The 24,714-nt window shown below is 35.3% G+C and overlaps 1 protein-coding gene across 1 annotated transcript in view; it reads right to left on the bottom strand.

Annotated features, from left to right (window-relative positions):
• Positions 1–9,112: 9,112 nt before the first annotated feature.
• Positions 9,113–24,714, bottom strand: part of LOC111060257 (SCY1-like protein 2) — a 385,358-nt gene continuing 369,756 nt past the window's right edge. Inside the window, exons 7-8 of the mRNA XM_039431498.1 lie at positions 23,600–23,745; positions 9,113–9,247 (exon numbers count right to left, since the gene is read on the bottom strand). Coding sequence (XP_039287432.1) covers positions 9,113–9,247; positions 23,600–23,745 — 281 coding nt within the window. The remainder of the gene's footprint in view (positions 9,248–23,599; positions 23,746–24,714) is intronic.

The raw sequence follows: 24,714 nt of genomic DNA, 5'->3' as shown, positions 1-24,714 counted from the left end.
TTGTTTCATATTGATAATGAGTACATAAGATTATTACTTTGTATGTAAAGTGCATTTTTTTGAAATAAATATCTTTTGTCTGTCTATTATATCAGCTAGTGTTTTTATTGGTGTAGGAGCCCTACCTGTGCTGACGTTACCATCAACCACCTGTCATGCACTATGGCTTTGTTAACAGAGGTAGTGGATAACCACACTCAACAGTTGCAGTCAAACTCGACTGGATTCTGACGACCAGATATCCTTTATTATAATATATTCCAAGATCCATCGAAGCTTTATCATGATTCATTCCCAATATTATTACTAATATTATGCAGGGTCTGTATAATAAGTAACCGGACTGCCTCAGGAAATTTTTTATTGGCAAAATATGTACAATTTTTTTTCGCCCCACTTGGATGTAATGAGCTGGATTTCGTGCGTGATATGGAGGCCGAAAATGATTGTTTTCTGACCAGGCCGGTAAAAGTTTTACGGCCCTAGGGCTGTAAAATAACCTTGAAGTCAGCTGATTCTGATTTGATGTGAGCGTGTTTACAAAATAGTTAATGAAACGGAATCGTTTCATGCTTCTAGAATTGAATAAAGTATTTTGCAATAAGATACTATCATTTTATTTGGATGAATGAAATACAAATGAGATATTATAAACTATTCAAATTCAATTTCAGAGTATAATAGAATCTGACCTCAAACGTCCTAGTACTGTGTTTATCACGAAACATGGTGAATAAAAGGAATAATTTATGCTTCTAGAATTGAATAAAGTATTCTGCAATAATATACTATCATTTTATTTGGATGAATGAAATACAAATGAGATATTATAAACTATTCGAATTCGATTTCAGAGTAGGATAGAACTTCTAACCTAAACTTCCGTTGACATTCAGATTGGCCAAATTTCAAGTGTGCTAAAACAGCTGATCAAAAACTTTTATTATTTGTGTTTATTATTCAATAATTAAAACATTTATAATAATATCATCTTATTGTCATTTGAAAGAATAAAAAAGTATAAACTCAACCTCCCACATAATTGAACATGATCTTTTAGGTTATTTAGACAAATCAGAATAAAAAATAAAAATACTTGGACAATTTCCTGATATTCAGATAGCCTCAGATTTGCTAGAGCTATGACCCTCCAGTTCTGCTTACGGAAGTGCCTAATAAACAATTATTCTCATATATGTATATTGTTTTATTTTTCTGAGTGGCAAAAAATAGCGTTCGCACCATGGGCAAAAATGTGTTTCCAGCTCTCAATCTTTTCTAGTCCTCGGCCTACGGCCTCGGACTTGAAAACCGATTTCGAGCCGGAAAAGTCTCATTTTCGGCCCTAGGTGCGAAATATACTATTACAGTCGAGGGTAACGTTGTCTCATCCTCCTTACAGCCCGGAAATGGCACCACCGAACTTCTGTTTGATCCCCAAGATCAAGAGAAGACAACTTGAGGGGACGCGATTCGGGGCTCTGGAAAACGTTCAACGTGCTACGACGAGGGCTCTAGACAGCGTAGAGCGTTCCAGGGAGCGTTCAGGGATTGGAAAATCCGGTATCAGCGTGTTATCGACTCCAATGGGGACTGCTTTGAAGATTTCGAAAGAAAAATTGTACATATTTTGCCAATAAAAAATTTCCTGAGGTCAGTCCGGTTACTTATTATACAGACCCTGTATTGAAGTCTCATTTATCCATGTAAATCATATGATAAATTATTGGTTTATATATAGAAAAATCTGATGTGGCGCACTCACACAACTTTCCTTGCCGTTATGAAAATTGATCACCTGACGCTAGTGTTCCCGCGCATCTCAAGTCTACTATTCAAAGATAAGACAGGGCAATAATGCTGGAGACACACATGAGGTCTGCTATCTCTTCATAGTGAATGATTCAATAGAATCAACAATAATTTGCAATTGAATAATCACATTTTCTCGAATTTAAAGCTTATTTTCAATTTTAGGTGAAAATGTTACTGAACATTAATTGTAGAGATTTTCATGCTCAATCTACTCCACTTGATTTTTTTTTTGTTCCAATTGTATCTGAAGCCTGATAACTGGGAATCTATATGCATTGATGGGGCGGAGCTCCTGAAATTTTTACAGATATGGGACTTGTGGCAGTTGATAGAGCTTATCGATGACTATTTTAGGTATGAATTTGATCAAAATCGTTGGAGCCGTTTCCGAGAAAATCACGAAAAAACCCTGTTTTTGACAACATTTTCGCCATTTTAGCCGCCATCTTGAATGCATTTGATCGAAATTGTTCGTGTCGGATCCTTAAAGTGAAAGGACCTTAAGTTCCAAATTTCAAGTCATTCCGTTAATTGGGAGATGAGATATCGTGTACACAGACGCACATACACTCATACACACACACACCACACACACACACACACACACCACACACACACACACACACACATACACACAGACCAATACCCAGTTTTTTGGACTCAGGGGACCTTGAAACGTATAGTGGGTGTGTGTGGTGTGTGTGTGTGGTGGTGTGTGTGTGTGTGGTGTTGTGTGTGTGTGGTGGTGTGGTGTGTGGTGGTGTGTGTGTGTGTTGTGTGTGGGTGTGTGTGTGGTGTGTGTTGTGTGTGTTGTGTGTGTGTGTGTGTGTGTGTGTGTGTGGTGTGTGTGTGTGTGTGTGTGTGTGTGGGTGTGTGTGTTGTGTGTGTGTGTGTGTGTGTGTGTGTGTGTGGTGTGTGTGTGTGGTGTGGTGTGTGTGTGTGGGTGTGTGTGTGTGTGGTGTGTGTGTGTGTGGGTGTGTGTGTGGTGTGTGTGTGTGTGTGTGTGTGTGTTGGTGTGTGTGTGGGTGTGTGTGTGTGTGTGTGTGTGTGTGTGTGTGTGTGTGTGGTGTGGTGTGGTGTGTGTGTGTGTGTGTGTGTGGTGTGGTGTGGTGTGTGTGTGTGGTGTGTGTGTGTGTTGTGTGTGTGTGTGTGGTGTGTGGGTGTGTGTGTGTTGGTGTGTGTGTGTGGTGTGTGGTGGTGTGTGTGTGTTGTGTGTGTGTGTGTGTGTGTGTGGTGTGTGTTGTGTGTGTGTGGTGTGTGTGTGTGTGTGGTGTGTGTGTGTGTGTGGTGTGTTGTGTGTGTGGTGTGTGTGTGTGTGTGTGTGTGTGTGTGTGTGGTGTGTGTGTGTTGGTGTGTGTGTGTGGTGTGTGTTGTGTGTGTGTGTGTATGAGTGTATGTGCGTCAGTGTACACGATATCTCATCTCCCAATTAACGGAATGACTTGAAATTTTGAACTTGAGGTCCTTTCACTATAAGGATCCGACACGAACAATTTCGATCAAATGCAATTCAAGATGGCGGCTAAAATGGCGAAAATGTTGTCAAAAACAGGGTTTTTCGTGATTTTCTCGGAAACGGCTCCAACGATTTTGATCAAATTCATACCTAAAATAGTCATCGATAAGCTCTATCAACTGCCACAAATCCCATATCAGTAAAAATTTCAGGAGCTCCGCCCCATCAATGCAGATAGATTCCCAATTATCAGGCTTCAGATACAATTGAAACAAAAAAAATCAAGTGGAGTAGATTGAGCATGAAAATCTCTACAATTAATTTTCAGTAACATTTTCACCTAAAATTAAAAATAAGCTTTAAATTCGAGAAAATGTGATTATTCAATTGCAAATTATTGTTGATTCTATTAAATCATTCACTATGAAGAGATAGCAGACCTCATGTGTGTCTCCAGCGTTATTGCCCTGTCACCAGCTGGCTCAAATCTTTGAATAGTAGACTTGAGATGCGCGGGAACACTAGCGTCAGGTGATCAATTTTCATAACGGCTAGGAAAGTTGTGTGAGTGCGCCACACCAGATTTTTGATGGTAGTTCAAAGAAAAGCAATCGATTCCATCATATTATTATACCAGGCTATCTCTTCATAATTCTGTTATAATCCTCTATGATTGTCATCCAAATCAGTCCCCACTAGTTGACATCTTTGTGTATGACATCTACATAAATGAGATTTTGGGACATCAATAATGTTTCAAATAGATTATGATACTCGTAATGAGTATTTCAGTTTGACACAGGAGCTTTTCCACTACATGCATACCAAAATAAACGAACATGACAGGTCTTTCTGGCTAGCCTGTGTTGAATTTCAATATCAACCTGTGAAAAAGCCCCAGTTTCACAGGAGCTTTGCGAAAATTTCAAAAACTCTTTCTGTTGACGCCTGCTTCACAAAGCTTTTCACTGGAGAGCATTGTTGAAAGGTGGTTCCCCTTTGTAGTTGGGGGAACAGCCGAACATAATTTAGCACAATGCAGCGACGTGATTGTCGTGACATAATGACAGTATCAATTTGTTAGCGGGAGAGTGAGAGAGGTTGGAAGGAGAGAAGAGGAGAGATGATGAAAAAGGCTAGACAGAAGGAGAAAGTGGGAGTGATACAGTGAGTGTGAAAGAAAGGTCAGTGAGGAGAGAGAATGAGAAAAAGTGACACAGTAGAAACTGGGAGACGTTCAGGAGTAAGAAAAGAGAGTAAGCCAGAATTTTTGAGTACAAGTGGAGGGAAAAGAAGGATATTGGATGAGTTTAAGAAGAGTTTGAGAGAGAGAGAGATTGATTGATTAATCGATTGAAGTGCTTCATCTATGCAGATTACAATTTTTACTGCCTTATAAACTTAGGCAGAGTTTTAGGTGAATTTACATAATATTAACTGAGATAATTGTTATTGAACTGTACTGATATGAAAAAAAAAACAATTTACAAATCAAGATAATATTGTTTCGATATCTACATGAATTAGCAGAGATTAAAACATATCAATGTCCATTATTTGAGAAGAATAATTAAATATTCTTCCCAGTAACTCTCTAACAAGAGAGAGAAAGAAAGAAAGAGAGAGAGAGACTCGTTGATTGATTGATTATTTGCCTTCATTAGGGCGGAGTTAGGACTCCTGGTCCTCTCTGCCACACAACCCTAAGATTAGATTTCTTTATTTATGTATGTTACAATAATTACTGGCTCATACACTAATTTACATTAAATGACGGTAATGCCAATTATTTAACGAATTTTACAAAGTATAAAAAAATGATCAATGAGAATAAAGGTTGAATGCGATTAGAATAACGATAATATAAAATTGTAATGTAACTTCATAAATCGGCGGTGTTTTAACAGATAATTGTCGATTCTCTAAGAAGGATATAAATGATATCCTTACCATAAACACTCGAGCGGGTTTGAGAGAGAGAGAGGAAGGAAGAGAGAGAGAAAGAGAGAAAGAGAGAGAAAGAGAGAGAGAGAGAGAAAGAGAGAGAGAGAGAAAGAGAGAGAAAGAGAGATAGTGTGAGAGAATATGAGTATTATAACGAGACAGCGGGAAGAATGATAGAGTTAGGAAGAAGAGTGAAAATAAGCGAATGGTGGAAGAGTACAAAGTACAATTAAAAGAAGGACAGAGATGAATTGAATGAGACAAATCTACATTCCATTCCAAAATCAGATCACAACGCCAATTTGTGAGAAGGATTGTCTCTCCATGTCAATGAATTACGAATATTAAGGTTGTAAAAAAGGAGAACAGAAGAGTTAGTATCAAGAAAGTTAATGACAAGTTGCAGTGTGTCAGAATTGATGAGAAAAACTAGGAAGAGGTAGATAATTGAAGAAGAAAGAGAAAAAGAGAAAGCTGAAACAGAAAAACAGTTTTGGAGAACTAGTGGATGAGAGAACATTAAGAGGCATTGGAATGGGAGTAAAAACTTTTACAATAGGCGACTAATGTTTTTGTCATTCTGGGTTGAATTTAGACCATTTATTCACGTCCCCACGAGGCTTGTCACCCCCCAACCTTGTGAAAAAACTGGGGACGCAGGACAACTTTGAAAAGAGTCTGTATGAAATATAGTTTTATGTCAGCATCCCTGACAGATATCCTGAATGTCATGCCGGCGTTTATTCCAGAATAAACGATCACAGTGTTCAACTCTCATGACCAGAGTGATTTGATATTGGGAATTTGTTGGCAGAAGGCATACCCTCTGATTAATTTGATACTTCGCTACGTTTTGAATATTGTTTTGTGCCTGTCCAGGTGCAGAAACATTAATTTGTTATTGGATATAGCCACCAAATATCCTTAGTTTTTCTCTCACAATCAGTTTTTTTTCAATTCAATTCGTTTATTTCCACTTAGCATACAATACATGTACATATTTATATTTGATATTCAACAAAATAAGAATCACATTTTTACAAAAACAGTAGAAAGAACATATTGATTGAGTGGAATTCCTCCAGTAAGACTATGCGTCTGAGATTGGGGGACAATTCCTGCAAGCAGTATTATTCAATAAGTAGTTATAATTATGGTATTATATTCACTATAAATTACAATATGTGTAAGAAAAATTACACAACCAAGATTCAGATAACAGTAGGTGAATTATAAGTGACAACATAGTATAGTGTTGGGTGTAGCTTGATATCTAGAGTGGGAGAGCAAGAGGACCCAAAAACCGGAGGTAATTTATTGTTTTATAAGCCTCTATTATGTTTTGAAACTCTAAATACTTGAACGTAAGGTATGAGTGTATAAATGAATTTAGCATTTCGAAATATTAATGTATAAAGTTATTCCCCAATGCATTTACTCTTGCTAGGTGTAAGGTGAGTGAATTAGCCTCTCAGCTCCAATCCAGCCTATGCTGAAGAGCCATTTCATCAACGAGCTTTTATAAAAATCACAGTTTTTCTTTGTAGAAAATATAAAAAAATAAATAAATAAAAATTTAATATGCATTTGGTGAAACAAAAATCAGAGTTTTTGGGATGAAGCAATGTAACATTATCATGAAAATTTAGAACCTTGATTTTTTGAATGTCTTCAAATTACAATAATCTCACCATAATAATGAGCTTACAGACGTATGAGCCACAGGTACGCGCATTTCTTTTCCCATCAGCTGATGCCATTCTTATCATATTAGTAAACAAAAAGTAAGATACAGAATCTGTATCTTACAGATTCCTAAGCTGCGTACACATATACGCGCCTCCAACCCGCACCGAGCACGCTCCGCCCTCGTACCGCCCTCGTTCCTCCATCGCACCGCAGTCGCTCCGCCCCCGCTCTGCAGTCGCACCCATCATGAACATTCCGGAAGATGTTAGTTCTTCTCGCGTTTCCCGGTCGATCCACTCTTGCTCCCCGGTCGATCATCAATCGCTCTGCTCGAGTGACGTTCGGTTGCGGAGCAGAGCGAAAGTCTGTACGCACCTCTACAGATATATTACAGATATCTCCTATCAGCGATATATTATTGAAGATATGAGCGGATGAAAAGTGAAATGCGCGTGTTCGAGGCGCTCAAGTCTGTACGCAGCTCTAGATTTTGGTGTGAAAGTTGAAATTTTGTTTAACATCGACTCGATGCGTACAAAACCTGGTTTCCATACAATAACAATTTCAATGACAAACTTCATGTTGGCATGTCAAGTAGTCTAATATATCGTGAAATTCCATTCATAGAACGTGTTAATATTTATGTCCAGTTAGAATGAATTCATTTTACTTACGAAATCAAGCCAGCGTTTCATTTGCATAGTAGAATTTTTTCTTTTTTCTGTAGCAAATAAATTTCAATTCCAATTAGAAGAAGAATACCTCTGAAGTAGATGAGCTCTGTTATGAGAAAATACATAATTTATTCGTTCTTGAAAACCATATTATTGAGCACTAACCGTTTCATCTTAAATTCCAACATATTGATCTCAATTATTAATTTGAAGCTATTAATCTCGATGTTTGAAAAGTTACGATCAGCAATCAAGTTGAATCATGAATGATTACTCGTTACATGAATGATAAACTCGTTTTTCCGACACGAACAAAAACAGAAGCCAACGAAACTGGCTGCTTCCATTATATAAATACGGCACAAAGTATTCATGATAAAGCCGTATCTTTGTGCAGGTGCTTTTGGAAGAAGCCCTTCGGTGACCGATTTCACGCCCTTTGAAACGCCTCTGATACACCCCCCACTTCATCCACATCATCGGTCCCTTTCTTGCTGCTGTCGATCAACATTCAGCCCTTTTCCCTTTGAGTTTCCCGCCCGGAAAACTCGTTTTTCCGACAACCAAGACTTTTTCCACAAGTCACTCTCATATTTATGTAGTAGACTTCGTCGAACGTCCTTCGAACGTCCCACGAATATCCTACGAACGACCCTCGTTTACTTGTTGGTAATCTGCTATTCAAGTCACAATAGTATTCCTACTGTCAACATTATTGCTACTAATTTGCTGTCGGGTTGTGCGGCCATTTTTCATCTATTTCCTTCAGAATGCTTTTGCACTGTCTGTGCTTATTGTATTTCTCTTCTCTTATTCATATTCCTCTTGTACAAACTGTCCTACTCCTCTCTCTTTCGTTCTCTCCAACTTTCCGGGTTAGGAAAATCTACTCTTTCTAGTTCAAGTGACAATGAAAATGGAACAAGAACTTGGAAGAATACGAGAAAAGAAGTGAAACCAAAACGAACCTTTCCTATTTCCTTCCATCCAACGTTTCAAACTGACAAGTAATCGGGTGACGAGAACTGATATCAATGAAGAGAATCCTATATTATTTGTATCACACTTATAAGGAACAAGAGAGTATAATGAACGGATTGATATATATTGTAAAATATACCATCTCATGGAAATTTTCTGTTTTTGTAACTTTCAAGTTTCCAATAACAAATGATTTATATTCTTAGTTTTCAAGGTTAAGAAATCAATATTATAGTTGAATAAAATTATAACTATTTGTGCTCATTTTTACATTGTACTGTTCAGATGTTAATGTTTGTGCTCATGGGGAGGGTGGTAATTTTAAACCCTCCCTCTTTGTTACGTTAATTCTATTTAGATAGAATGGGAATAAATTGGTGAATTACCTGCAGTATACAAATAATAAAAGGAAAAGCTCTCAGTGAATCACCTGAAGTATTCAATTGATCAATGAACATATATTATGCAAACGAAGTGATTGCTTAATGAGAATAAATCTTAGTGGCTCAACTGGATTATTCAATAATTGATTAATGAAAATAATTTTGTTGAATTACCTGAAATACTTGATGAGAGAGAGTAGTTGGGCGGTAGGCCTGTTGCGACTCTCACGACTCAGCAGTCGCACCGTCGCTTCTTGCAGGGCGATAGGCACACGTGGCAACGCATTGTGGACCTGCTCCTCTAGCTGAAATTAATCAATAAATTAACTAATTAATCCATATTGAATATATGAAAAGAATTACTATTTCATTGCATTATTGTTAATCATTAAACAATCGGTCCCTGCGCTCATGATTTTTTGAACCTTGTAGGGACTTCCCGTTTAATATATTTTATATTTAACCCTATTTGAAAGTATTTTTCTAATTCATATTTATTATAACCATTGTCATTGTAATATTATGTTTTTGGAACAGATTAAGATTTGAAGAGATAAGAAACATCCGAAAAATTTGAATTTTTGTTATTCATTGAGCGGTCGGCCCCTGCGCTCAGGTGTCTCCAAGCCTTGCAGGGACTTCCCGTTTAAGATATTTATATTTCACCCTATTTGGAAGTATTTTTCATTTTATATTGTATTCCACTAATTCCTCTTATAACCATTGCCATTGTAATTATGTTTTTGGAACTGATAAAGATTTGATTTAATTTGAAGAGATGAGAAACAGCCGAAAAAATGCATTGGAGATACAATAATATTATATTTCATCTGAGATTATTTTATGAAAATACAAAGTAAATGAATTGATAGCTTGACTATATTATATGTTTCCAGATTTATTCTCTCAATGAAGCATACAATTTTATCAATTCTAATGTCAACAATATAATTATAATTAATCAATAATTAATTAATAATTAATTATAAATAATTGGGATTCCCTTGAAAGTGATAGCATTCATAAATCCATTGAGATAGCAAATAATGAGGTTACATCATTATCACTCTCTGGTGAACTGAAATGAATTAATATCGATTCATATTAATATACAAGCAGTATGATTGGTGGCTGAATGGCCAATCGAAGTGAACTAATTGCTCTGAACGTCTGTCATTGGCTTTGACTATTCACTTATAAAATAAGCCATGTCACGTCACAACAATGGCGGCTCATTTACCATATTTGGTGTATGCACCGCCCATTGTGAACTGGCTGAATTGAGCCAATGACAGGCGTTCACTGTGATTGGTCATTCAACTACCAATCGTATTGCTCGCTGAACAGAATAATTTCTGCTTCTCTGTACTCCTTTCATTTACTGTTATTACTCTCTAAATAGAGATTGATAACGATCTGACAACCGAAACCGTATCCCTATATTTGAATATATCTGTAGCTGTGATATCTTCAGATCTTAATTTTCAATTTATTATATTTATCGCCCTAAACAATTATTGTTTTTCAGGAAGTTATCCTGAAGATTTGAGGCCTCAAATTCATTCAATCTCTACTACTCTTCCGCATGAAATTTTGAAAGCCTCATTCATGATTCTCGCATGAAAAATTGGGAATTAAATATTCTGGAATGATATCCAGGAGTTTTAAACATTTCAACATGGTTTCCCAGTTGATATGATGGAAAAACTGTTCAAATGGTACAATATACAAATTATGATTTCTTCTCCTACTTTTACCCGTTTTTTATGTTTTACTTCTCGATTTCACCAGTTAAATAATTTTGCCTTGTTTGCTCATATCAGGTGAGTACTATTTCTCATTTTCTACAATGTGAACTCACATTGGAAAAGTATAGTAGGGTCATTCCCACCTCAAGTCTTGTTCCTTTATCCATGTAAAACTATACTCTAATTGATGTAACTTCCGACTTTGAATAATATGGTACATTGACTTCCCTATTTAATATGTGTTACACCAAATAGGAAGTTACATAAAATAGAGTACAGAAAAAGCAGGAAACCCAGTTTCTATCCAACCAGATTTCAGAGGTACTCTGTGCTTTCTTTCTACAACGCTATATCCAAGTGAAGGTTCACTTATTTTATTTCTCTAATTTTCACCCCGGAACTTTTTCCCGACTTTTCCAGCGCTACAGCGGCTACGAAATTGCCTCACATGTTGGGTGAAATATTTTTCAATTTTCCGACTAGGTGAACATTTTTATGTGCAGCGGAGAGCGCGTTAACTGCTTAATAATGGTGCGAAACGGCAGCCATTAAGGGGAGGATTCGTTTTGCCAGAACAATACTAAAGTAGCTGAGACTGTTTATTGAGTTGGCATTTTTATTCCTGTTTCTAAAAGCTACTTGGGATGGTTGTTGTGATTATATTCATGGGGTTAAACTTTTCCAATGAGGGAACGACGTTGTTATCGCAAAAGTTGTGGGGATAAATACAGAAAAATTAGTTGATAAATGATTTAATGAATTTTTTTTTTGTCATTTCCAAGTTCCTAACCTCAACACCGAGGATTCAATACAAGATTTGTTGTAAATGTGTAAATTGAATTGAATCATTGATTATCAAATAGTATTCCAAGCAATATATGAGGCAGGCCACTAACGGTAGAACCAAAGACCTTAAAGAGATATTAGACCCACAATGCCTATGCCTTCCCAATGATAGCTCTTACTTGAAATTGAAGGCCGCCATTGGGGTATTTTAGCACGAGATATCACATCTATATATCTGTAATGTTATAGATTACAAAGGCATTGGTATGTAATAATCTTATAGGTTGCCCCCTCAATGGCCGATTTCAATTCCAAGTATGACACTAGCGCTGCATGTGAGTCTATGCATCTTTAAGGTCTTTGGGTAGAACATCATCAGCAAGAGGCTGATGAACTGTCATCAGCAAGAGGCTTCTAACATAAAAAACCAACAAAAATAAAATAAACCCCTCAACTGGGAAATTACAATTTATGATGATCCAAAGATTATCAACCTCAAATAGAGAAATGAAGAAAAAAATAAACAACAACAAATCGGAGATACAATAATCTAACCTTAAAAATTCTGTTCGAAGCCTTCCACTGTGATGACGCAGCAATGTATGACGACATGTGTGTTTACACATGTTCATCATGCATTATCTGTCGTTGGTGGCCAGCCTTACATAGCTTACGAGATTTGTTCGAATTCTGGTGAAGGATTTATTGTTAGATACTTGGGGATATTCTGATTCGAAATTGCAGATAAAACTTTAATCGTTATCTCATCATCATTACATACCAGTAACAACCAAATGGCTACAATCCGGATCGTCACAACGAATAATTATCGAATGCCATAATTATTGAGAAATGATACACTGGGGATTAGTGTATTTTGAAAAAAACCCAAATTGAATGGGAACAACTCTACATTATCAAAACTACTGGTTCATGGAACAATTTGAGATACTAGCTCCATTTGTTACATCATCAACATCATCATCATTATCAATCTCTAGTTGAACTCCCTCTCTTAACGTTTTGGTAGAGAGTTAGTGGGGAGGATATTTTTAATATCCTTTCCGAAGAATGGACATTGATATGTCCAAAGCTCCGCCAATTTATGTAGATGCATAACAATATAACTATCATCTATGGTTATTATATTAAAAATTTGCTTTTTCATATCATATACAGTCATATACATCATTCTTCAATAATTATTTTCTTGGTCTATATTATGTAAATTCATCTATAATTTTGCTGTATTGTAAGCTATTGTATATACGTGTATAAGCCAGTATATATTGTAATCTACATAAATAAAGTACTCAATCAATCAATCAATTGCCTGATAGGATAAACTGATACATTGATGGACAAATGAAATCCGATACATTAGAACGAACTAGGACACTAGTTCCGGTTGATACCCCATCATCAATCTCTAGCAAAACCATTTCTCTGTACAAATACCTGACAGGATTACCGGACTCAATTAGAAATAAATGAGCACTAATCTATCACACTGATTTATCAATTAGAATATACTTACACACTGATATTGTCTGAATACCTTAATAGGTTTCAATGCTTTGATAGTTTTAGCACTTATATAGTAGGTTGGATCAGATAATATTTGATACATTCATAATTATCACTATCAGATCACTATCTATGATTAGAGGCCAGTAGTTGACTGAACGTAGTGAGGTCTATGTTTTGACTCGGATTTTTTTTCGTCTGTCTGTATGTATGTAACGCATTTACGGCCAAACGCGTTGATAGAATTCCATGAGATTTAGCAGGAATATTCCTTTTTCAACTGCGCGTCGATGTAGACACAAGGTTTTTTGATATTTCGCATTTTATGGACAGTATGAAAGGGATAGAAATTTCCTTCATACTTCGATATCACTATTATAATCTGCTATAGAATTATTCATAATCAATCAGCTGAAGAGTGGATTATTCATTGCATGCATTACATATATCAAATCAAATCAAATTTATTTTCCATTTTTAAGGCAAAAATACAATTAAATAATAACGTACTATTATGCAATATTATATACAAAATAATACACTTAATACAATACAGGAAAAAAACCTAAGGCATAAGTCTGAGCGCAGGTAAGTTGCAAATAAACTGCAGATGTCTGGAGAAGCCAGGTTTCAATAATTAGTTTTGCAGTCATGGTATCATGATGCGTGCCCATCAGTAGCAATATTCTCACATTAGAAAAAACAAATTTAATAGGTGATTGAAGACTGCTACCTCTGGAACCTCTGGCGGTACGAAGTTCGCTGGGCCTGCTAGTATGGGATACAAATTCAAACGTGAACTGAGTTTATTAACATGAGTGAGTTTTTGATCTTGGAGAAAACAGATAACAGTTTTTAAGTGTATAATTCACTCATTCAACTGCGAATTGTGATTCAACTGAGTCAACTAGAACAGGTGACACCAGATACTTGTGGATGAGAACACTGCGTGAGGTCTACTGTTCACAGAACTACTAGTTATTCGTTGAAGAATGTGACAAGACACGCTCACAATCCTTCCATACACCGAAACTATTCTCAAATTATGTTTGAATATCTCGGATCATCCTTGAACTATGTCCATCCCACTCCTACATGATTAAAATTTCATTTATGAGCGTCAAGTGGAGAGTGTGGCTAGAAGATTGTACACACTTGGCAAAGTCAGTGCTGATGGGAGAGGTTGTAGAATAACAACAGTAGCAGGTTTCGAGCCCCTGGAGGTTTGTGGGAGGTTGGCGAGGCAGCTGGTTGGAAGGGGAAGGGTAAAGGACTGTGAGGATTGGGAAGTGGTGGGGGGAGATGTGGCCTACCTCAGGAACGCCAATATTAACGCCTTTGAGCGACTAACCTCCGTTTCACCAAAGAGTTGAGATAGCTTGAAGCCGAGCAGGATTGTTGTTAAGTTGAGCCTTAAGCTGGTCTTAATAATAGAGGGATTGACTTTTTGAATTTAAATTTCAATGAAGAGGAATGAGGAATGATTCGAACTATAGAAGGCCCTGTATATTTTATTTTTCATGTCTAATGTATTGAGAGGATCTTAGACGTTGATAATAGGTCGATTGAATAAAAACTAGAATCAAGTGACTAGCAAAACTAATCATTGGTTATAGCCTTACAAATACGATTGACTCGAATCCTTGAATTTGCTCTACTTAGGACTATAGTGAGGTCCACGTTATAATGGTAGTGGAGGAAGAAAGGAGAACAACATTACCGAACCTCTGTCTTGTCAGTAGTATAAAAAGGAGGACTCTGGGACACAAGTGTCCCAGAGTCCTCCTTCACCTCAAGGTCATCCAGGTCAACCACCCCCAACCTCAAGGTCATCCAGGTCAACCACCCCCAACCTCAAGGTCATCCAGGTCAACCACACCCACCTCAAGGTCATCTAGGTCAACCACACCTACCTCAAGGTCATCCAGGTCAACCACACCCACCTCAAGGTCATCCAGGTCAACCACACCCACCTCAAGGTTATCCAGGTCAACCACACCCACCTCAAGGTCATCTAGGTCAACCACACCCACCTCAAGGTCATCCAGGTCAACCACACCGGTTAGGGTGGTTGACCTGGATGACCTTGAGGTTGGGGGTGGTTGACCTGGATGACCTTGAGGTGAAGGAGGACTCTTGGACACTTGTGTCCCAGAGTCCTCCTTTTTATACTACTCTTGTCAATGTTTATTGATTTAATTTATTAAAGATTCATTCTCGTTTAAAATAATCAATTGTATTCTATTAAGCAATAAATTATATTAATCAATAATTTCATAATACATTTTTATCGTTAAGATGGAATATTTTGTTAAATAATGATAGATTCTACATTGTTAAAAGACGATCTAGCAACAGAGAACAGAGCAAAGCGAGAAAGAGATAGCACTATCCGCTTTGTTGAATGATAGACAAGGATAGTAATACCATTGCTAATAAAACACTGTCATTATAACGTGGACTTCACTATAGCAATTGCTAGCTTTTATGCGATTGACCTATTATTGTTATGATAATATAGTTTACATTGTATATTGTTATGATTAACCATTAATAGTGGAGAACTCTATAGTGAGGTCTGCGTTATAATGGCAGTGAAGAAAGGTTGAAAAACAGCGTTGCCGATTCTCTGCCTTGCCACTGCCTTCTATGGTGAGTAGCTGAATCCATTTCTTTTTCAATTTCAATTTATTTATTCACGTATCATACAGTTTTAACAACACAATTACAATAATTATAAAATGAATATTAGAAACCACATAGACTATTACGTCCGTGTGTGGGAGGAGTTCTTAAGATTAGCTGTGTTACAATGAAAAATATTGGGGTATAAGTGTAAAATACATGAACACTGGCATGGAAAGATCATGTACTAAAATTAAAAAAAATCCCTACATTTTTATTTACGTGTCTTGTATCAGTTGAAGGATTTTTGCAATCTCAAAAATTTGAAAGATATTTATCATGCTTTTGTTCATTCAAGAATAAGTTATTGTTTGAGTTTTTGGGGAAGAACTTATTACACAACAATTTGCCCTATCATAAAACTGCAAAAATCATGTATAAGAATAGTGGCTTGTGTGGGCTATCGTGATAGTACTTTCCCTTTGTTCCATAGATTTGGTATTCTTCCATTGAGGCACCTCTATGTGCATAAAGTGCTTTCTGTGTACTATTTAATCAGTGGCAATGACGGTGTCACGATTGACTACTGTGACATGGTGGTTGAGCCTCGTTCTACAAGACAGACCAACAATATCAAAATTCGTGGTTTTAGACCGAACTGTACTTGGTTCAAGAAAACGTTCATTTTTCTAACCCCAAAGTTCTACAATGCAATGCCACTACAGTTGAAGCTACTTTTTAAAAATAAGAAAAAAAATCCCAAGTCAATTTCCATCTCAAGGATTGGCTTTTGTTGAGGGATAGAGATGAATTACAGAACATTCACTCTGTTACTCTCTGATGTTTGTGCATTAGTTATCATCAAGGATCCATACTATATCAGTTTTATGCTGTGGGTGAGGGCTTCTGTGTTAATTCTCATGTTCTCCTGTGCTAGTGGTTTCTATAATCTTGTAGGATTTTTCAGTTTTCATTTAATAACTTTCTGCTATTACTCTAATTATTGTAAATCTGTTTGATAAAATATTCTTGAGAGTTGTTTCTATTTTATTTTGATTTGGAAAATGGTTTCCAAAACATTTGTATTTGTTGTAAAGATATTTTTCTCTTCTGCTCTGATGCTCCTGTATCCGGTTTTCAGTTTTTATTTAATAACTTTGGGCTATTAATTTAATATTGTAATTCTGTTTAAAGAGATATTCTTGAGGGTTGTTTCTATTTTATTTTGATTTGAGACTTAATTTACAAAACATAGTATGTTGTATTTGTTGATTTGTTGTAAATATATTTTCCTCTCTTCTGATGCTCCTGTATGCGGACATAATTTCTCGTGAAATTATTTGCATACAGAATTATTTCCGCTAAGATTTATTGGTGCAGTGGCATGTTCTGTTATGTCTATATACAGTTTTTCTTTCTTATTATTGGATATATTGTTTTTTTTATTATTGAATGGACAGCCATTTTGTTCTTTCATTTTTGTTCATCTGTTATACTAATTTTCTTTTACTTTTGCTATTCTGTTAATATTGATGTTTATTTCAATAGAGGCTGTTTTTATTTTGAAATGGGTACTGTATGATATAGACGTTTAATTTTTATTTTTACTTTTACTTCTATTGCCAACATATTATTTCATTTTCTTTTTTGCATTTTTTGTGATTATTGTTTGTGCTTTCTTTGCGAGAATAAAGTTATTATTATTATTATTATTATCACATACCGTACGGTAAATGAGATAAAAATAGATTATATATAATATATTTATATATTTTCTATTTTAATGTATTTTGGTGTATATATTTATCAAATATATTTATTTAATATATACATCCGGTGTACCTGATGTAGTATTTACTATTATCCTTGTTCCATACAAACAATTATTATTGTATTGTATTTGTCAAGAAAATATATTTTTCAATAATTAAATAATAAACATCCATAATTGACATAAAACATTCTATTAATTCATTATATTTCAACATTGTTTAGATACAAATAATTATGGTAACATTGCAAAGCTAGAAAAGAATAGGGCTACCTTCTTAGCTGAAGGATAACAACACCAATGATAATCAAATACTGCAATTATAACGTAGACCTCACTATAGTTATTGCTATGATGATGGTGCAGCTATGGTGAACCTTCGATGATCTATAGCTTATGATGAAGCTATTATGAAATAGCTACGATGTATAGCTAATGATATAGTAACTATGATGGATAATATCTGAGAATTAAGTTTGAATATTGAAAAAAGTTTTGAATAAACAGCATCAAGGTGCACGCTACCACCAGAGAAAACCTGGATTGTTTATCCTATGCTACCAAGGTGTGAGGTGTAAGTCAACGTTGATGCCAGGAGCATTGAAACTCAATTTAATGGAAAATTCAAATTTTTGATATCGCTAATTGAGAAGAGGAGTTGAAGTATCATTGCTCAATTCATATATTATCATGGAATTCTTCATTATGTATTCATTTATACAATCAGTGCATCATCGAAATGATAGGGAGTCCTCTCTCAAATTCGGATAAGGATGCACATATCCCAAAATACTTGAAAAGGTTAAGTCTTGTAGTTCTTCACCACACAAAATTTTCAGTCCTCAAATATTTTCACTAAGTAGATTTTCAAATTCAGATGCTTCTAATAATTTGCTATTCAAGGTATCTAAATGTTTTAAGTGTTAAAATCGCAGATTCTATCATTTTGTTTGTTTTTGGTCTATGTTGCAAATGAAATCAATGCAACTTGATAAACCTGTCCCAATAATGTGCAACTACATAAACCTGTTCAATCTATGCAACTCGAGGGATTAAACCTAATCCAAGAATTTGCAAATATATAAACGTATCCAATCTATGCAACTCGTGAGGATAAACCTATTCTAGGAATTTGCTGTACGATGATAAACCTATTCAATCTATGCAGCTCGTATGGATTAACCTATTCCAAGAATTTGCAAATATATAAACGTATCCAATCTATGCAACTCGTGAGGATAAACCTATTCTAGGAATTTGCTGTACGATGATAAACTATAAAAACCTATTCAATCTATGCAACTCGTATCAATTAACCTATTCCAAGGATGTGGAAATATATAAACGTATCCAATCCATGCAACTCGTATGGATAAACCTTTCCTAGGAATGTGCATTGCGAATCCCAGCCGATGATAAATATACAGGAGCATTGTTGGAAGGGCAATAAATCGAGGAATGGAGTCGGCCTGGCATCAGTATGCAATGGAAATCAGCCGATGGTGTTGGCGGCAACTGATTTGAATGTTAAAAGCCCATCCAACAGCCAACCATCGATCGTCTACTGACTCAAACAACTCACAAACTTGAATGGACGATGAGCTTCATTTGTTCGGCTACTGATGCTCACCCCAAACTGTAAGCTTTGGTAAAATGGAAAGCATTGACGACATTAACGTTATTCATGAAGGGTCGTTCACATTGGTCAAGTCTCCTTGATTTTTTTTGACGTGTGTATAAAATTAATGATTATTCAAAGTGCGGTAATAATTGAGTGTAATATTTGACTATAACTTGGTGTTTTAATCCTTCTAAATTCAAAATTTGCTCATATTATTATAGTTTTGGACAAAATTGAACTTTCAACAGTGAGAACATAACCTACTTTTTCGGACTTGTTATTCATTATCAAAATTTGGGAATAGAATAGCTTTGAGCCATGCCTGTTGATCTTTTCCGATCATATTATTTATATGATTTGTAACTAGTAGTTCTGTGAACAGTAGACCTCGCGCTCAGTGAGTTACATTGACCTGTTGTTATGTTTTCTCAAAAATTAATAAATAATTTATCAATCAAAAAAGTCTAGAAAAATTCCTAAATAAACATAGAGCTTTCTGTCCTATATCGAACCGTGACGTGTCGTCCTGGGAATGTGAGCGTGAGCGCTGTAATGAGGCCTGGCTGCAACTGTCTACAACGTTGATGGAAAGATACAGTTTTCAAGATGTTTCGATGTTTTTGAACGGGTAGTATTATAGTCAACTGTCTACTAACGTTAATGGGAAGATACATTTTCAAGATGTTCGATGTTTTTGAACGGGTAGTATTATAGTCCACTAGACAGCTGATTTATGATGAATAATTCTATAGTCTGATTTTTACGGTAATATTGGCGTGTAAAGGAGGCTCATTTTTCCGTTTATATTATCCTTGAAATGCAAAATTTCCAAAAAAACTTGTATATACGTCGACGCGCAATTTAAAAAGGAACCATACCTGTCAAATTTCATGAAATTCTATTACCGCGTTACGCCGTAAATGCGCAACATAAAAACATATAAACATATGAACATTCATACATTAAGAGGAATGCCAAACCGTCGACTTGAATCTTAGACCTCACTTCGCTCGGTCAATTACTTGTATGCACGGAAAATAAATAATATTAATAAATAATAATGATTTCTGCTAACTTGGAGTCAAGTTTACAAGGATAGATACTTGAATCCACTCCACTAATGTGGACCCTTCTTCAAGTTTTTTTTGATTCAAGTGAATGTTGAACATGTTCGACTTTTGGATTCAACTTGAATTTTTTGTTGTCTGTTGAATGATCAACTCAACATTCATTCACTCTATATTGAAATTGAAATTGAAATTTCATTTGCCAAATAATTTTACAGACATTTCTACAATTACAAAATAATGAAAGTAATAAAGTTAACAAAAGTACAACATTTGAGAAGTATACAGTACAATATAATTAACAAGATTATGTGATAATATTAAGTAAAGTAATAATACAGTTTTGACTCTACAGGCAAAAGTAAAACTTGAACGCCAGTAGTGAGTTCCATTACAAAGTAATTAGCTTATTGTCTCACATTAATTTAATGAAATTGTGATAAAAAGAAGTTTTGGAATGTAGCCTGTTTCTCTGTCATTAAGTTGGTTGTGAATGATAAAAAATCTGGTGTGGCGCACTCACACAACTTTCCTTGCTGTTATGAAAATTGATCACCTGACGCTAGTGTTCACGCGCATCTCAAGTATTCTATTCAAAGATCTGAGCCAGCTGGTGACAGGACAATAACGCTGGAGACATACGAGGTCTGCTATCTCTTCATAGTGAATCATTTAATAGAATCAACAGTTGCCAACAGTTTGCAATTGAATAATCACATTTTCTCGAATTTCGAGCTTATTTTCAATTTTAGGTAAAAATGTTACTGAACATGAATTGTAGAGATTTCTATGCTCAATCTTTTCCACTAGAAATTTTTTGTTTAAATTGTAGCTGAAGCCTGATAATTGGAATTCTAAAATCAAACTTTGCATAGATGGGGCGGAGCTCCCGGAATTTTTACAGGTATGGGACTCGTGGCAGTTGTTAGAGCTTATCAATGACTATTTCAGGCATGAATTTCATCAAAATCGTTCAAGCCATTATTTAGAAAATCACGGAAAACCCTGTTTATGACATCATTTTCGCCATTTTAGCCGCCATCTTGGATTGTATTGGATCGAAATTGTTCGTGTAGGATCCTTATAGAGGAAAGACCTCAAGTTCCAAATCTCAAGTCATTCCATTATTTGGGAGATGAGATATCGTGACACAGACACACATACATTCATACACACACACACACACACACACACACACACACAAACACACACACACACACACACACACACACACACACACACACACACACACACACACACACCACACACACACATACAGACCAATAACCAAAAACCACTTTTTTGGACTCAGGGGACCTTGAAACGTATAGAAATTTGGGTACCTTAATTTGTTTCGGAAAGCAATACTTTCCTTACCTATGGTGATAGGGCAAGGAAAGTAAAAATTAATAAATAATAATGATTTCTGCTAACTTGAAGTCATGAAGTCAAGTTTACAAGGATAAATAATTGAATCCACTATACTTATGTAGACCCTTCTTGAAGTTTTGTTGATTCAAGTAAATGTTAAACATGTTCCTTTTTTGGATATAACTTTATCCTCTTATTGTCTGTGTAATGATCAACACAACATTCATTCACTTTATATTGAAATTGAAATTGAAATTCCATTTGCCAAATAATTTTACAGACATTATTCTACAATTACGGAATAATAATAGTTATAAAGTTAACAAAAGTACAACATTTGAGAAGTATACAGTACAATATAATTTACAAGATTATGTGATAATTGAAGTGCTACATCATTCCATTGTTGTTGTATGGGCATGAGGGATGGACATTAACGAAGGCATTGGAGGCAAAGCTGCAGGCGTTTGAACTGTGGTTGTATCGGCGCATTCTTCGTATTTCATGGACAGAAAAGGTGAGGAATTCTGAGGTATTAGAACGAATTGGGACTACAGTGGAGGTTCTTTACTGTATTAAGAGTCAGAAGCTTCAGTATTTTGGACATGTGATGCGCAATGAGAAGTACAGATTCCTGCAGTTGATAATGGAGGGCAAAATTGAAGGAAGACGCCGGCCTGGAAGAAGGAAAACATCCTGGTTAAAGAACCTGAGAGAGTGGTTCAACATTGACTCAACATTTCTGTTCCGAGCTGCAGTCGATAGAATCCAGATTGCATTGATGATCGCCAATCTCCGTCGAGGAGCCGGCATATAGAAGAAGAAACTTTGAACTTTGAACTTCATTTTCCAAAAAAAAACATTACAATCAAAGAAAACGAAAAACAATAAGGGAACTTACTTATTGCATTAGCAAGTTGATGTTAAATGTAGCTATATATTTATAGTTTATTAATAAGAAAGTAACATTGCTGCTAGAATAAATATAATGTCTATTATAAATAATTACGGGTAATATTTGAGGAGAAATTATACCTGCATAGGTTTAAAACCTGTGCGCAAGTAGGTTATTAAAAAAAGATCAAACAAAGACACAAAGAGAATTACAAACGAGTTTATAATTATTATAACTAACGTAGGTAGGTACCTAAAAAAATAAAAGTGGAAACTTTCCAGAGATGAGGTGACAGAGATTATAATTATAAAGAAGAAAGCAAGATTATGAATAAAACAAGCATTAGACTAATTGAACAACAAAGTTCGCATAGCTATTATTTAATAGTTATGCTTATGGAACCTAATGGTTTTGCAATTACCAACGATGACAATAATCATATTTAATTACATTACGGTACTACTATGATACTATGAACAAGTTAACTAAAAAAAGGAGGAATGAAAAGGAGTACTACGAAACTAAGCTAACAGAACAAACAAAACAATTGATGATAAGTTGACAATTGACTGAAGCAATCAAATGGGTGCAAACTGTTTTTAATCGTAAGCAAGTAACTCAAGATCTTTTGATTCAAAAACTAGGGAGACTATTGAAATAGGAGTTCACTAAGATTATATTCAAGTATATATTTATCCATTTTCTTCCTTTTCCGATATTCATATTAAGATTCAGGAAGTCTCGAGGAAGACTGTTCATCAATTTATTTAGAAGATGTGATAATATTAAGCAAAGTAATAATACAATTTTGGCTCTACTGGCAAAAGTAACACTTGAGCGTCAGTAGTGAGTTCAATTAAAAAGTAATTAGTAATTAATTAAAAGAAATTAGCTTATTATCTCACATAACCTTCATTTGGACAATTTATTTTATGAAATTGTGATGAAAAGAAGTTTTGGAATGTAATCTGTTCCTTTGTCCTCAAGTTGGTTTTGAATGATCACACAAATGATCGTGACTATCAGAGTAGCATAGGGAATGCGAGTCATGCAGCTGTCCCACGTGCTTCCTAAAAACTAAATAAATAGTAGTCAAATGTGATGTAGATAACTTAGGGTTATGAGTTCCACAACGTAATAGATGAACAAGAGTATATTTTAAAAATATATTTTTTTAAATAGCTTCTTATTGAACGTCAAACCAAATGGATACAATTATTGAATAAATTGGTTTTTGAACACTCACCACTTCGATCTGCTTGAGATAGGCTGAACTGCTATGGTTGGCCTGTATGAGAGGTCGGCCTTGATTGAAGATGGCACATATCACCATGCCTAAGGAGTACATGTCACTCATTATGCTGCATACTGACGATGTCTGCACTTCGGGGGCTGCAACAAACATAAATCAAACTCGTTAACAAGAATCACAAATCATGAATTACATATTTTTTTTAATCTATACGAAAAAAGGATTCCAATCTTTGTCGAATACTAACAAAATATTTCGTGTGAAGGCAATATTGTGATTGATATATCTATATTTTTCAACTAACAAATCAAGTAGCCCTAATAGAATACTTTATTAGACTAAATTTATTATTTGAAGATACATATGAGATCAAAAGGAATAGCATGCCATATTTGCTCTCTTAGCACATTATCGAATGAACAATGGATAATACAGTGTAATACAAACAAAAGGAAAAGGTTTCCACAGAAAGTCCCTAGGATAAGAATAGTGATACCACAACTTGAAAAACAGTTTCAAGAATATTGGATGATAACACTGAATACTGTCACAAACTCGAATTTATTAAAATATTGAGTTACCAGTTTTGTTTGTTACACCATCTATGATGAACAGAAACTGAAGTACAGAGCAGCAGAATATGATAAATAGTAGAGATCAAGCGATATGATTGGTGAATGAACGGCTTCTTAAAGTGAACGTCTGCTATTGGCCTAGATAAGCCACTCCCACAATAGGCGGTTCGTACAAACGTCACAACAATGGCGGTTCATTCATACCAAACATAGTAAAGGAACATGAATGAATATACACGAGTAAGAATGGAAATTGTGTATTCCCATCAAGTTTAAACACTAGAACGAGTCCAAGGTCAGTGACTAATCGTTCAAGTATTAGAACTTGATGGATCATCCATCATATAGTAATACCATAGAATACCTTGACAGCGAATTTGATACCATAAAATGAATCAATTTGTAATCTAGTCTTTATATGCCAAATGTTCTTCTATGTTATCTCATGCTGTTCCATGTTATCTGAAGTTTGTTCATTTCATATTTACTTGACGAGATCCATGTATTTATAATATGTAAAACTATTCTATTCTA

This window comes from Nilaparvata lugens, chromosome 6, assembly GCF_014356525.2.
Source record: "Nilaparvata lugens isolate BPH chromosome 6, ASM1435652v1, whole genome shotgun sequence".
Classification (NCBI taxonomy): Eukaryota; Metazoa; Arthropoda; class Insecta; order Hemiptera; family Delphacidae; genus Nilaparvata; species Nilaparvata lugens.
This window is presented reverse-complemented; position numbering and strand designations above follow the sequence as displayed.